Here is a 13,485-nt window from a genome sequence, read left to right on the forward strand (position 1 = left end):
ATGAATAGGCACCTGAATTGATGCTAAATCCGTCTCTTCAGCTGGAAGACACCAACAATTCTTCAATTATATTCCAAAGAAAAAACAGTTCGAAATTTGATGAGCTATTACATATATTTATTTGATCTCTTAAGTTGGTTTGGTCTCAAGTTATAATCAAGTTCTGTGGACAGTCAGTTCCCATAGCATCTGTCAGTCAGAGTCACGCAGTCAACCCCATTCCAGTGCTAACTTTGTGCACACATCTCTCCATCAAAGTGGAACCGCAATGGGCTGGGGGACTTGCTCATCCGTTAAGCGCTGTCAACATGGAAAACGATCATATTTTCCACACCGCTGGAATATTTTCCGCTCCCTGCTGGTCCTCGTCGCTCGGTGACTCCGACTTGGGCTCTTTGGCTTCACGTTCGCTGGCGGTCTTTGATTTGTTTGCGCTTTTCCGATTCTGCATGGCTTTCTCCCCGCGAAGCCTCCTTCCTTCCCTGGCATTTCCCGCGATGTTTGACAAAGATGTGTACGACGATCCGATGTGATGCCATCGGAATGGTTGTCCCACCGAACGACCACACCATGGTCCCAATGACAACTTTTGTTGCCCAAAAATTGATATTAGTTAAGAATAGCAAGGGGCATGTTTTTTGATAAAATGGGCGTGGCACCGCCTTTTTTTAAGCAAAAATCGGTTTTCATTTTTTTTTTCTCAAAATGTTAGAAGCAAAATAAGGATGGGAATACGTTAAGCAGTGCAAGATTTTATAGCTTAGAGAGCTTAAAAATACAAGATAATCGAATTTTTTGTCCCACAAAGCACAATTTCTGATTTGAGGTTATGATCTATAAATGCAAATTGTAAGAGTTGTGGTCAAATGTGACATTTCTGACTACATACATTTTAACAATCATTTATTGCTCTACGACACTCAATAGGTTTTTAGGTGGGACTTGGTGGCACTCTATTAAAAAAACCTTTTTCAAAAATTAGGCCTCACTTTAGCATACATAAACCCTACTGAATGAAGTGCATCCAAAAAATTGGATCAGGTGATCTTATTTTTCAGTTAATGAGACAATTAAAACAGCAATAGATTTGGTACTTTTTCACAGCTGGTTTTAAGTTTTAAAAATAAGCTTTTGGCCAAGAAAAGTGGTCATTGGGACCATAGTGGCGCCGGTCTCTCCGCACTACTGTGTGAGTGTGTTTGTGTGTGTGAGACATTAACTAGTTTTCTGGTCGGTCGAGTTCAAAAGCGCTTATTAATCTCTGGTACTTGTGTTTAGTACTTTTAAATACGTTTTGAGTACTTTATTCAGTATGCTTGATGTTTCGCCGCCGCTTCGAGTCACGATGTTTGCCTCAGCTCTTCCACTTCATCCACTCACAGCCACTCTCATCTCTTCTCCCTTTTGGCTCCCCTCTCCTCGCGATTGGCCTATACTTTGTTTTTAGCTGTTGGTTTTTTTTCGTACCTCTCGCGAATTGGACGCGCGTCAATATTTATTTTATTTACCTTTTGATTTGCTCCACACACGGATCTCCCAATGCCCTGGGGACCAACCATGGACTATCTTCATTGTTACACACACACACACACACACACACACACACGTACACGTACACGTACACCCTCGAAACGGGCGCCTGCAATTCAATATGCCTGGACTCCCCGGCGGGATTTGTTTGTTAACATAGGAGCCATGGAGTCCACTCTTTACGCAAAGCGACTTGTACCCGCATTCACTTTAGCAGCCAGGGTATGCGCAGTACTAAGCCTAAGTGGCGCGTCTTGCGGCAGATCACCTCGGTTACAGCCACATTCGTTGATATTATCCAACATTTAGTGGGTATCCGATAGTCCGTATGTGGTGGGCAAACTTCTCACTTGATGGATTTGCCTGTCGCTTTGTTTGCTTCTCGTTCTCGTTTTGAAGAAGCCATAGGAATAATGCGATAATTACAATGCCAAGAATCATTCGGACCAGGTAGGTGGTAAGGGGAGTCGTGTGAATTACAGCGGCTCAGTCCAAAGGACCAGACCAGAACGTCTTAAGTTACTTGTCGAACAAGCGAACAAGTTGTGGGGGCCATGGGCAGGGTCCCGGGATTAGGCGGCAATGAAGGAGTCTCTTCTGATGTTTGCCTACCAACAGTGGGTCTGTGGATCTGTTTCTACTTCGGTTACAGCAAACGTCAGCCGCATAAATCTCCCAACAGGCAGGTGGGGAGTGGGAGTGATCAAAGTGCTTGATATGGGTATTAGTGGGTACAAGTATGTACAAGAGGACAGTACAAGTTTTTGTTTAGAAGAGAGACCCAACGGTGCTCAGGGTTTAGTGATTAAGAACTTATCGCTTCCGTTCAGAAACTAGTTGGTTCGAGCTTTCTCTTGTACATTTCTTAGAACAAATGGACATCATGTTCAGCTTCTAAAAATTGTTGAGTACTGTGAGGTTATTTGATAGGCCTAATTGCAGCAGTTCTACATTTCAGTTCATCCTTTGAGCTGCTCGAAGCTCTCGCGCTTGGGGGAAACTGATATGCAGGCACCACCAAGGCAGGACAGCGTAGGAAGGGGCAGCGAAGCCTGGCGCTAGTTCAGGTAAAAGCCAAGACAAAACAACAATAAACCTCAGCACAGCCCCAACAATATAAATAAACAATAAAAAGTGTGCAAACAAAAAAGAACCGAAAATCTGGAATGAAAAAATCCAAATAACATTGTGCTAAAAGCCCAAGAAAACGACAAAAAGAAAGGCTCGATTTTGATGCCCTACCTAAGGCAGCTTACAGAAATAAATCAAAATACAATTTGTGTGGAATTCTCTCGCTTTCGCAACTAATACAAAAACGTTGACGTTACCTGAACCAGATACCAGATTCCAGATTCCAGAAACAAATGCCAGCCGATGGGCGCTGCTGCATGGCACTTGAAACGAGTCGTAATATTAATATTAAGTGCATTCTTCTGCTCACACTTTGGATACCCAATGCACTGCAAGGGTATACAAAAAAGCTCAAGAACTACATACTTCAGCCATAACCCAGTGTGAGCTCTTTTGTGCGCGGCCGGCCCTAGACAATCGTCTATAGACGGCTGGCGGATGGAAAGGAAGGCGCGCCGAAAATAATTTGCCATATCCTGGCAAGCGGAACGGGACAGGGGCAAGGCAGTGGAGTGGGGAGGGGAGGGAGTAGAGATAACAGAGCTCGAGAGCCGAGGGAACTTTGTCGGCAAAAGATGAAAGCCGAACTGGGGTGCTAATAAAGTTGCCCAGAAAGAACTTTGATCCATGGCCCAAAGAGGGAAGCGGCGGGAAACGATCATCGTATGCAGTCGAGACTCCCGGCTACAGGCCCTCCGCTCTGTGGTGTGGTGTAGGTGCTAATTTAGCGACCCCACACACGCACACACACACACACACACACACACACACACACAGACAGGCAGACAGAGACAGCGAGCGACTGGAAGGGTGGGGGACACACGCACACAGGATTTCAATTTTCAACAGAAATGAACTTCAGATAAGAGACTAAATGTCAAAATTATCAACACACTCGATGCACAATTAACCCATGGTTGGCACCACCACGAAGCACAGAAAACTGGCACCCAAGGGCCATTGAAAGTGTTTTTATATCGAACTTAAAATTTAAACTTCGAATAATTTTAATTCATAAATTCATTTATTTCAAATATCCATTGAAAATTATACATCGAATGGGAAGTTTGCTTGACGATTTTTGTACATGTTAAAATTGAATATTGCTGTTAATATTGAATATAGCAAACACACTTTTTAATGGGTTAAGCGACGCGATCCGCGGCTCTGAAGTATTTTGGTATTGAAGATTACAGATGGAGCGAGAATGAGAATGGGAATGAGGATGGGGGGGGGGGGGACATGGGGAGAGCAGACAAAGTGCAAATATGTGTTGGCCGACCACAAAGCACACAGGCACCACAGCAGAGCACACACATGGCCAGAGTCAGAGAGTCAGAGTCAAAGGGAATCCGGCTAAAAGCCAAACGGGATGAAGGGGAGGCGGAGCATCGCATGGCTGAGTGGCGTGGCTCGCCTTACCTCGAGATGCCAAAGTGCATCAGGCACTAAAATGCAGAAAATTGAAACAGGCTTTTAATGAAATGAAAGCGCCGCGAGAGATGAGATGCCTGGATGGCTTGGATGGCTTGGATTGGAATTGGATGGATGCCGCGGCAGTCTGGGTCTCAGTGTCGGTCGGGGCAGGGCTATGGGTATGGGTATGGGTCTCTGGGCTATCGCTATCTCTGGCTGACTGGCGTCCCGCCAAATGGAGATGAGGATATGGGGAAGCGCGAAGATGGTGGCAAACCAGAGCGAACAACAAAACAAAAACAGGTAGGAGCCCCCCCACAATCTTCTGGATTGCGACTAGAGTGTACCCTTTAGACCACTAATTCGATTTATTGTAGGTATTTCCTACCGTCAAACGTTACCCATACTCGCACAGACTGTAATTATTATTAATTTCGAATAATTAATGGCATAAGTATACAAAATATTATCTGCCATTGAAACATTTCTTTCACTCACACGAGCGGCATCTGCACGTTCCATACAATCCATTCGTACCTCTTCTCCATCAACGAATGAGAAGGAAAAACGACAGCAAAAAATAAAGAACACAAAGAGTCAATTAATTAGTAGATGGATCCACGATTATCGCTATATTAACATTGCACTGCAGTTACAGTCGGAATTGTAATAGTTGTGGTGGTCGGTGCTGGGAGACGTGGAGAGTGGTCTTCCTTTTACTTAAGATAACGCCCGGCAGAGCCCGTTGTGGGACTCCATGGGTGTGGGGCGACTGGCAGGCAGGCACACTGGAAGCTGGGGCGTTCATTAAATGATAAGAGTGCGACGGCCAGCGGGGCCATGTGATAAGAGAGCATTTGAACTAGCCCGCTGGACAGGTAAGAGAGCAACAGCGGCAGACAGACGGCAGCGGGCAGGCAGGCACAAGGTGTATTTATTTACAGGAGACGTCTTCACAATGGCTGAGTCGCTTTCTCTATCCCTCTCTAGCGCTTGTCTGTCTAAGCGTGGTGAATACGTCACCTTGTTCGGGGCTCATTTTTGAAATAGACTTGTGACAGTGTGAGCATACAGAAGTCTCGCTGCAAAATTTGGTGCCTCTAGCTTTGATGGTCTCTGAGATCCAGGCGCTCAACAAGACGGACGGACAGACGGACGGACAGACAAACATGGCTCAATCGACTCGGCTATGGAGATACAATATACACAGATACAATATACCCTATTTACTCTTCGAGTACCGGGTATAAAAACATGGAGCGTTTCCCACATTTGACTGGCGATTTCATTATTCCGCAAATGCCAAAATACACAGACATAATAAACGCATATCTTTGGTTTGAACAAAAAAATGTTGGCCAACGATTAGGCCAAAGAGAAGTGAAGTCAAACCAAGGGAAACAGAAACAGAAACAGAAACAGAAACAGAAGCTGTAAAGAGAAATATGATTTAAATACACGCAATCCTCGAGGCGCCACAGCGGGCAGCGCTCGGCAGTCCCAGTCTCTGGATTCTCCGCAGTCTCCCGTCCTGGGAGTCATGAAATTGATGATGCAATTTACTTGCAAAAACAGAGACACACGCACTGGAATGGAACTGCAGCTGGAACTGGAATCTACTACTCATGGAATGAGTATTTTTGCTTCTTCCTCCCTCTATATCTCACTCTCTCGCTGGGTTCGCATGCTGTTTTGGCAATGCAAATTATTGCCATCGATCAAATCGAATCCAATTACCAGTCCTATAGACATGAACAAGGGGGGAGAATAAGGGCACAGGAAATTACTAAATAATTATGCCAGTTACAGTGGAAAAGCTTCTATCAAATTACAACAGAGCTGAGTCAATTAGGAAACAATTAAAATGCACAGCAGCAGGGCACAGCAGCATGCATTTATGTATTCATGTCTTCCTGCTGCTGTTCCTTGTTCCTTCCTCTGCCCACAGTTTCCCTCTGTTTTTTTTTTCGACACGAGAAAAGGCAGATGCCTGGACCACATGACTCATAATCTGTCGATCGAGGAAGCGCTTCGATGACTCAGGTTCAAAGATCACAAAAAACTTTTACGACTTTCGAGCAGGTAAAGGTAAAGAAGGAAAAAAGTCTATATCTAAATATAAAACTTGCTGTGAACATTTCATTCAGATTTCAGTTGATTCTGCTGCGAATTTAATCCATAGGGAAAGCGAAACAAAACCCGAAATACTAAATACCCTTTGCAGGGCGCTTGTTTCTATGGCAACCCAAGCCAAGCTCCTGTACAAGTCGAAATACCCACTCCAAGGGCATGCACAAGCCGAAGTCTGTAGCTGGAGGAGCATGACTTTGCCTTAGCCTTTGCCTTATGCCTTTGCCGCTCTCCGCCGCTACGTTGTCATCATGCTGGCCGTGTCCAATGCGGCAAGCCACGGTGCATTCTGCATGCTGCATGCTGCTCTCGCTTCGTTTTCTTGCGTTGCGTTTTTGTGCGAAATTATCATTGGTATTATTATCCATTATGAGGCCTAATGCGCACAGTTCCTGTGTCTTCCAGGGATGCGATGATATATGATCTTTGATGGGGCTGCAAAAGGGAGAGCTCCAGTGGCAGTGGAAAGTCATTCAAGAATCCCCCCCCCCCAGCATGGGAAGAAGAATGAGAGGGAAAAACTATGACAACGACAACAACTCAATTGCAGAAAATTGCTCAAAAAAATGGCCGGAAGAACTGAAATACACTCACAAAAACAACAGACATGAAAAAATGAACAGCAATTATTTATTCGTTATTTTATTAATGAAAATTGCTGTCTATTGCTTTATGCAGCCAAAAATGTGCAAAATATTTTCATATTCCGGAATTTTGTGCTTTACTTGCAATAATTTTCTCACTGTGTAGCGAGCGAGGGTTAGGATCAAGATTCAGGCCGCTACAAAATTGAATGCACGTTTTGTTGTTGTTGTTGTTGTTGTTCGCCATCCCGCTCCCACCATCGGCATCGAGCGCGTCTGCTTCTGCTCTTCGCTGCCGTCGGCTTTTGGTTGCTTCTTGTTTTTGTTGCTGCCCATGAAATATTGCCCCGAGGGGCGGTTCAATTTTGATGCATTTACAACGTTCAGGGTGTTGGTAATTATAGGGACTTTATGTCTGAAAGTTTCCTTTATGATCTGTATTCTGTCGTTCCTTTTGTTGTTGTTTTTGTATTGCTTTTGATTGCTGAATTAAGTTGGTCGCTCGATGGAATTGTGGTTTTTTTTGTAGCGTCTTGGAGAGACGACACGCCCCGCCTCGGCCCGCCCACGCCAGTAACCTGAAGGGTAAAGCAGAAACCGAAATCTAAATGCGGGACACAAATCGAAAGCTGTGGGAGGAGGGAATGCCTCAATTGAATCGAATGCACTCAGCAGCTGAGCGGAAGAGAATGGCAAAAACAATTTAATGAATGCTCAAACATAATAAAAACTGTTCTAAATTGTAGTTATGGTTAAATTAATATTCTACACACTTCTATGATCAAATAATAAATGACTAAATACAAAATAAAACGTTTATTTGCATAAACAACAGACTAATAGATATATATTTAGAAACAATGCAAGTGTTTTTGAATGGCCGCCAAGAAATTTCACCAGTGTTCAACAGGATGAAAAGCTGTGACAGCTGACACAGGCTGGCGGGCATGACTCTTTCGATAGCTATATCGTAACTGGCAAAAGATATTGCCGCCAAACTGGAAAGTGACTCTTAAGTTAAAACAACAATAGTTCAAAATTAAAATATGAATTTAATAATTGTTAATAGAATATCTGCATATATTTATGTGGAAAATGTATAACTTAAAATCGCACTTGCAATAATTGCATTTCAATCGAAACTTATCGATGATTTTCATCGAGATTTGATTTTGAAGTTTTCAAATTAATGCTGCGCTTATTGATTTTTAATTTATTTCAAAAAAATATGCATTTTACATTATATATAAATGAGTAATTCAGGTCATAGCAGCAATAGCGCTCAAATCTATTGGAGCATGACCCAAATGTGCCCATGGGAGGGTTCTTCTAAGTGCAAGATTAATTTCTCAATTTGTCAATGACATGCTGGGTGTAGGCAGCCACAAAATTGGCCATCTCTGCATACATTTGATAGGAATGATAGCCTCTGTGTGGCACTTGTGGCGGTGCAGCAGCAGCAGGGGGTGCAGGTATAGGTGCAGGTGGAGGTGGAGGTGGAGGTGGAGGAGCAATCTGCTCGCGGGGCACCAGCGAGAGGCAAATGTCGCCGACCTGCAGCTGCTGACACTTGAGCTCGTACAGCTGAAACGACAGCTGAGGATTGCAGGAGGCCCAGCCCTGGCCATAGACGAACAACGGATGACCCGGCAGCACATCCATATTGACCTGCAAAAGCGCAGAAAAGTTTCAGTTAAGGCGGGAGTGGGGGAGAGTGAAGCATTGCTCTTACCTTGGCGTAACGCGTGTCGTAGCTAAAGGTGATGGTTACATGCGACAGATGTCCACGGTCGATCCTCACAACTGTGGCCTCGCGCAGATCAAAGAGCTGACTGCGCAGCGCCGACTGAATAAAGTCCTCGGTGCGTATGTCCTCCACGCGACGCAACGCACCATTTGATAGCTCAATGTAGGCGCCCTTTCTGAAGCACTCACTGGAGTCAGGCTGATGACTGCAAGCGTAACAATTAATTAATTCATAAAAGACACAAATCGAGTTACTTACTGTGGCTGCTGCTGCTGCTGCTGCTGCTTGTATGGCTTGTAGCTGTGATTGGGCACGAATTCCATTTGAATGACAACCTCTGCGCTGTGGGTGAAGCTAACAACTGATGGCACTAGCCTGGATGCAGGGCCCGTTCGGTTTTGATATTCATTCAGTCTGGAGTTTCCATGGAAATTCCCTGGCCCTTGTCGTACCTGCCCATAAGCTGCACAGGGCGACAGGTACGCGGCAGACAATGGCCAGCGGATTGTACCTAGCATCGGGGATCGGGCATCGTTTTCCGCTTAATAGTTTTTGTTTGGCACGTAGCTGCGGCGCCGTGTTGGCTGTTGCGCCAGGCGCCTTCGCACCTTCGCATCTTCCCACCTTCCATTCGCCATGCACATTTTTCTATTGAATTTCTAGTCTTTTCGTTTATTTGGTTTTACGCTTTCGCTTGGCAGACGAGGAGTAGGTGGCAGTGGCCTTGCTGGCAGCCCCCTGGGGCCACCAGTTGAGGCCCATGGCATACATGTAGTAGCGCCCAAAGAAGTAAACGACGCCGAGGGACGCGTAGGTGGATGTCAGCAGCAGCGGCATGAAGGGCAGTCGCTTGTCCAGGCCCAACAGGTGACTGAGCACGTGCTCGTACAGCGGTATGGCCATGAAGCCCAGCATATATGTCCACTCCAGCCAGTGGAAGCCTTTGAAGCCCGCAAACATGCGATAAAGCTGCCCATAGAGCATGGCCATGTAGGACAAGTAGAGCGAGTAGCGCGGCACATACAAGTCCACGTCGTAGAGCAGCGGAAAGAGCGAAAAGTAAGCAGCAATGCTCAGTACATAGGCATGCCTGGCATCCTCACGATTCACCAAGGTCAGCAGGCTGGAAGCAGGACAGGGATATAATTTAGTAAAGATTTTCCAAGGCTTTTCCAAGATTTTTCAGGCACTCACCATAGTGGTATGAGCACCATCAGTATGGCCTTCTCGTGCACATGCCAGCCAAACATGAACGAGGAGCAGGCACACAGCACCACAGCACGCAGAAACATCAAAGGACTTTGCCTGCACAAATTCATATAAAAATCATCCAAAAAATTGTAAGGCTAACCTTGCGCTTCTTACTTCTTGGAGCTCTTGAAGAGCTTCAGCAGAATGGGCAGCATAAAGGCGATGGTCAGGCCAAAGGTCATGGACGGTGTGATGGTGGGCAGCACTTCGTGTTCGATTTGCTGCACGAGGCCCGATGTGGTCGTTGGCCCCGCACTGGGCCCGGTCTGCAGCAGCTTGGCGGCCATCTTGTCGGCGGTGTTGTACAGCGCCCAAATGTTGGGTGCCCAGTAGGCGTGGGTGAGGCCCCGCTTGAAGGGGAACAGGCGGGACATCAGCTGCGGCAACTGCTGCCAAAAGGGGCCAAAGGAGACGACAAAAGGCGAGAGTCCGACGGCCAGCAGCTTGAGGAGACAACGCCAAAAGGAGCCACCCTGCGCGCTGGCCTGCTCCAGGCAGTAGAAGCGCAGCAAGTAGACACCAAAGGGCGGCGCCAAGTACAGGAAAATGTGCTTAAAGTTGAGCAGAACCGCAAAGGTAAAGGCACTCCAGAGGTAACGCTGTCGCAGCAGGGCACTAATGCTCAGCAGCAGTATGCCGAACATGAAGCCATTGTACTGGAAGTGTATGTGATCGATGAAGATGAGGCCGACGTTGAGCAGCAGCATCAGATTGCCGGCAAAGAACTGTTGGCTGCCCCTGACAACGCCCAAGGCGCTCATGCAGCTGCGCACGCCCAAGACATAGACGAGGTCCATGGCCGTAACCGAGAGCCGTTGAAAGTACAATGTGGCCTTTGACTCATAGTTGAGGTTCTCCACAATCAGCATACGCGGATCGATGTACTTCGCCACCTGCGACAGCAGCCACTCGAAGTACGCAAAGAATGGCGGATAGTCTAGTGTCCACTCGCTTGTTTCATCGAAGTACCAGCGATTCAGCGGTAGATTATGCGTGATGGCCAGCCAATTGCGGTGCACCTCAAAATCCGTGGAATGGCTGAAAAAGTTACAAGTCGCTGGAGTGAGTGGAGATGGCTCTGGCAACTGACTCTGACTTTGGCACTTACTTGGCGGGAATGAGTAGTATTTTGAGGCCTGTGCTGATCCCCACCAGCTGCCAGAAGCAGTCCTTATTGAGAATCATAGGATTCGGCTGATTCATAATGGAATCTGCTTTTATTTACGTTTTTTGTAAGTGTGAACGTATATTACTTTTTGTATATTTCTGTGGGATTTCTGTGCTCGATATCGAATCGCAAAAATGAGGAGGTACCGATAGTGCAATCGATAGTTCTCCACCTCTAATTGGGACGCAAAAATGAGTATGTTGTTGTGATGCTATATATTTGTAACAGCAATTTTATTTAGTCCAAAATTAAACAAAGCGCACCGTTGTTAGGTTAGCAGGTACTTGACAGATATGTTAGCTAGCGTCATCTGTTCTGTTAGTACGAAAATTATTACTTGCAATCCAATTTTCATACATAGATGGCGCCACCTTCACAAAATCTGCTGTGAAACCTAGCGGTCATTATTGCAAAGCATATGCAGTCAAAACCGCAACTTTAAACCATCAACAGTGAGTTAGTTCGATAGTGTCCAACCACCAACCATCGATAGTACCGATAAAAAAAGAAAACTTAATAAAACATAAAACAATAACCAATATAAAACAACGTGACTAGCAAAAGGTCCAAACGTAACGAAGAAACAACAATAGCAACAAAAACGAAGTAAGAGTTTATATTTTGTGCAAAGATGTCAACTGTGGGCGCTGCGAAGAATGCCGCCAGCGTGTCCGAGGCGCGTCCGGAGGCAATCTTTCGGGAAATCAATGCCGATCAGTCGGATGAAGTGGTCGAGATTGAGTCGGCCTGCATGAGCTGCTTCAAGAATGGCGTCACCCGAGTGCTGCCCACAAAGATTCCCTTCTTTCGCGAGGTGGTCATCATGTCCTTCAAGTGCGAACATTGCGGCCACTCGAACAATGAAATGCAGTCGGCATCCGAGATCCAAAAGTCGGGCATACGCATCGAGCTGGAGGCAAAGACGGCAGCGGACCTTAATCGGCGTGTGGTGCGGTCAGATAACTCCAGCATCAGCATACCCGAGATAGAGCTGGAGATACCAGTGCAGTCGCAGAAGGGCGAGGTGACCACGGTGGAGGGCATCATTGAGCGCACCATTGCTGGCCTGTCGCAGGACCAGGCGAAGCGACGCATAGACCATCCCAAGGAAGCAGCGTCCATTGATGGCTACATTGAGCGCCTGAGGCAGCTCAAGGAAATGCAGAAACCCTTTCGACTCCTGCTCGAGGACATTTCAGGCAACAGCTTCATTGAGAACATTGTGGCACCCGCCGCAGATCCACAGCTAAAGACAGCGTTCTTCACACGCTCCAAGCAGCAAAACGAGCTATTGGGTAAGTCCGAAATTGGATCGTCAGTCAGCAGTCAGGGATAACATTACTCTCTCTCTCCCGCAGGTCTTTACGAGCAAAATCACGACGATCATCTGCTTCAGCCCATCGCCGAGGATGAGTGGCCCATTGAGAATCTGCACGGCGAAGTGCTGCAGTTCGCCACCAACTGTCCTAACTGCCAGGCGCCATGCGAGACGAACATGAAGCTAACGGAGATACCGCACTTCAAGGAGGTGGTCATCATGGCCACAGTGTGCGGCAGCTGCGGCCACAAGACGAACGAGGTGAAGTCGGGCGGCGGTGTCGAGAAGCAGGGTGTGCGCTTCAAGGTTAGCATTGCCAGCAAGGCCGATCTGACACGAGATGTTCTGAAGTCCGAGACGTGCAGTCTTTCGATACCCGAACTCGATCTGGAGGTGGGTCCCCATGCCCTTTGTGGACGTTTCACCACCATTGAGGGTCTGCTGGTGGCCATGCGGGACCAGTTGGACGGCACCTTCTTCCATGACTCGGCCGACGAGAAGACCAAATCGAAAATGGACACATTTCTGGAGACATTCGATGCGGTCATGAAGCTGGAAAAGGTACTTACGCTGGTGCTTGAGGATCCCGCTGGCAACACCTATGTCCAATCGCTGAGCGACGATGACACCGAGGCGGACGACAAGCTAATCGTGGAGAGATATGATCGCTCCTTCGACGACAACGAGGAGCTGGGTCTGAACGACATGAAAACCGAAAACTATGAGCAGGATGCGTGATAGCCGATGTGGCAGTAACTCCACTCCACTCGTACACTGGGCATTTATCATAAAAATCAAATAGAAGTTCCCTTTTCCCCTTTCTATAAGTCTATTAAAAATGGAAATAACTTTGATTCGAAATTATATATATGGAAGGGAGCACCTTAACGATTCAATCTAAATGAAACATCCTGAAGATTATGCTGCGTGCGCTTAACAGCACACTGGAATGTTTAACAGCAGCCCTCTGTTAAGGTAAATGGCGAGCTGTAAGCAATTTTTGTAGTCGCAGTGTAGTTCTGTGGACAGGAAATAAAAGCTCTATAACATAATTATCTTGCTTGTTAATAAGAATTGTAAAACATTGGTTTCAAATGAGCATTCGACGTACTTTTCAAGTAAAATACTAAAATATGATTAACATAGCTCTGAACAGCTTTGCCGGCGTTTTAATCTGTTAAAAGTGAACCGGTATGACTTTTGCCAAAGT

The 13,485-nt window shown here is 46.3% G+C and overlaps 3 protein-coding genes across 3 annotated transcripts; 1 reads left to right on the forward strand and 2 right to left on the reverse strand.

The window, feature by feature from the left end:
* Nucleotides 1–8,048: 8,048 nt before the first annotated feature.
* On the reverse strand, nucleotides 8,049–9,104 carry LOC117581217. The gene is made up of 3 exons (XM_034268195.1): nucleotides 8,797–9,104; nucleotides 8,524–8,743; nucleotides 8,049–8,459 (listed from the first exon to the last, which is right to left on the reverse strand). The coding sequence occupies exons 1-3, from the start codon at nucleotides 9,054–9,056 to the stop codon at nucleotides 8,133–8,135; spliced, it is 807 nt and encodes a 268-aa protein (XP_034124086.1). The 5' UTR covers nucleotides 9,057–9,104; the 3' UTR covers nucleotides 8,049–8,132.
* Nucleotides 9,105–9,182: 78 nt separating this feature from the next.
* On the reverse strand, nucleotides 9,183–11,029 carry LOC117581216 (probable dolichyl pyrophosphate Glc1Man9GlcNAc2 alpha-1,3-glucosyltransferase). Its single transcript, XM_034268194.1, has 4 exons — nucleotides 10,898–11,029; nucleotides 9,904–10,827; nucleotides 9,733–9,843; nucleotides 9,183–9,661 (listed from the first exon to the last, which is right to left on the reverse strand). The coding sequence occupies exons 1-4, from the start codon at nucleotides 10,990–10,992 to the stop codon at nucleotides 9,211–9,213; spliced, it is 1,581 nt and encodes a 526-aa protein (XP_034124085.1). The 5' UTR covers nucleotides 10,993–11,029; the 3' UTR covers nucleotides 9,183–9,210.
* Nucleotides 11,030–11,491: 462 nt separating this feature from the next.
* LOC117581197 (zinc finger protein ZPR1) lies at nucleotides 11,492–13,129 on the forward strand. The gene is made up of 2 exons (XM_034268157.1): nucleotides 11,492–12,252; nucleotides 12,316–13,129. The coding sequence occupies exons 1-2, from the start codon at nucleotides 11,589–11,591 to the stop codon at nucleotides 13,011–13,013; spliced, it is 1,362 nt and encodes a 453-aa protein (XP_034124048.1). The 5' UTR covers nucleotides 11,492–11,588; the 3' UTR covers nucleotides 13,014–13,129.
* The last annotated feature ends 356 nt before the right edge of the window (nucleotides 13,130–13,485 follow it).

This window comes from Drosophila guanche, unplaced genomic scaffold (assembly GCF_900245975.1).
Source record: "Drosophila guanche unplaced genomic scaffold, DGUA_6, whole genome shotgun sequence".
In the NCBI taxonomy this organism is placed as follows: domain Eukaryota; kingdom Metazoa; phylum Arthropoda; class Insecta; order Diptera; family Drosophilidae; genus Drosophila; species Drosophila guanche.

Excerpts from the sequence above, each read along its gene's own strand:
- LOC117581197 (XM_034268157.1), top strand. The coding sequence starts at position 11,589 with ATGTCAACTGTGGGCGCTGCGAAGAATGCCGCCAGCGTGTCCGAGGCG. Across the intron at positions 12,253-12,315 it reads GCAGCAAAACGAGCTATTGG|GTCTTTACGAGCAAAATCAC; the intron begins GTAAGTCCGAAA and ends TCTCTCCCGCAG.
- LOC117581216 (XM_034268194.1), bottom strand. The coding sequence starts at position 10,992 with ATGAATCAGCCGAATCCTATGATTCTCAATAAGGACTGCTTCTGGCAG. Across the intron at positions 10,828-10,897 it reads ATACTACTCATTCCCGCCAA|CCATTCCACGGATTTTGAGG; the intron begins GTAAGTGCCAAA and ends TAACTTTTTCAG. Across the intron at positions 9,662-9,732 it reads ATGGTGCTCATACCACTATG|CCTGCTGACCTTGGTGAATC; the intron begins GTGAGTGCCTGA and ends TCCTGCTTCCAG.
- LOC117581217 (XM_034268195.1), bottom strand. The coding sequence starts at position 9,056 with ATGCTAGGTACAATCCGCTGGCCATTGTCTGCCGCGTACCTGTCGCCC. Across the intron at positions 8,744-8,796 it reads CAGCAGCAGCAGCAGCCACA|TCATCAGCCTGACTCCAGTG; the intron begins GTAAGTAACTCG and ends TTACGCTTGCAG. Across the intron at positions 8,460-8,523 it reads ACGACACGCGTTACGCCAAG|GTCAATATGGATGTGCTGCC; the intron begins GTAAGAGCAATG and ends GCGCTTTTGCAG.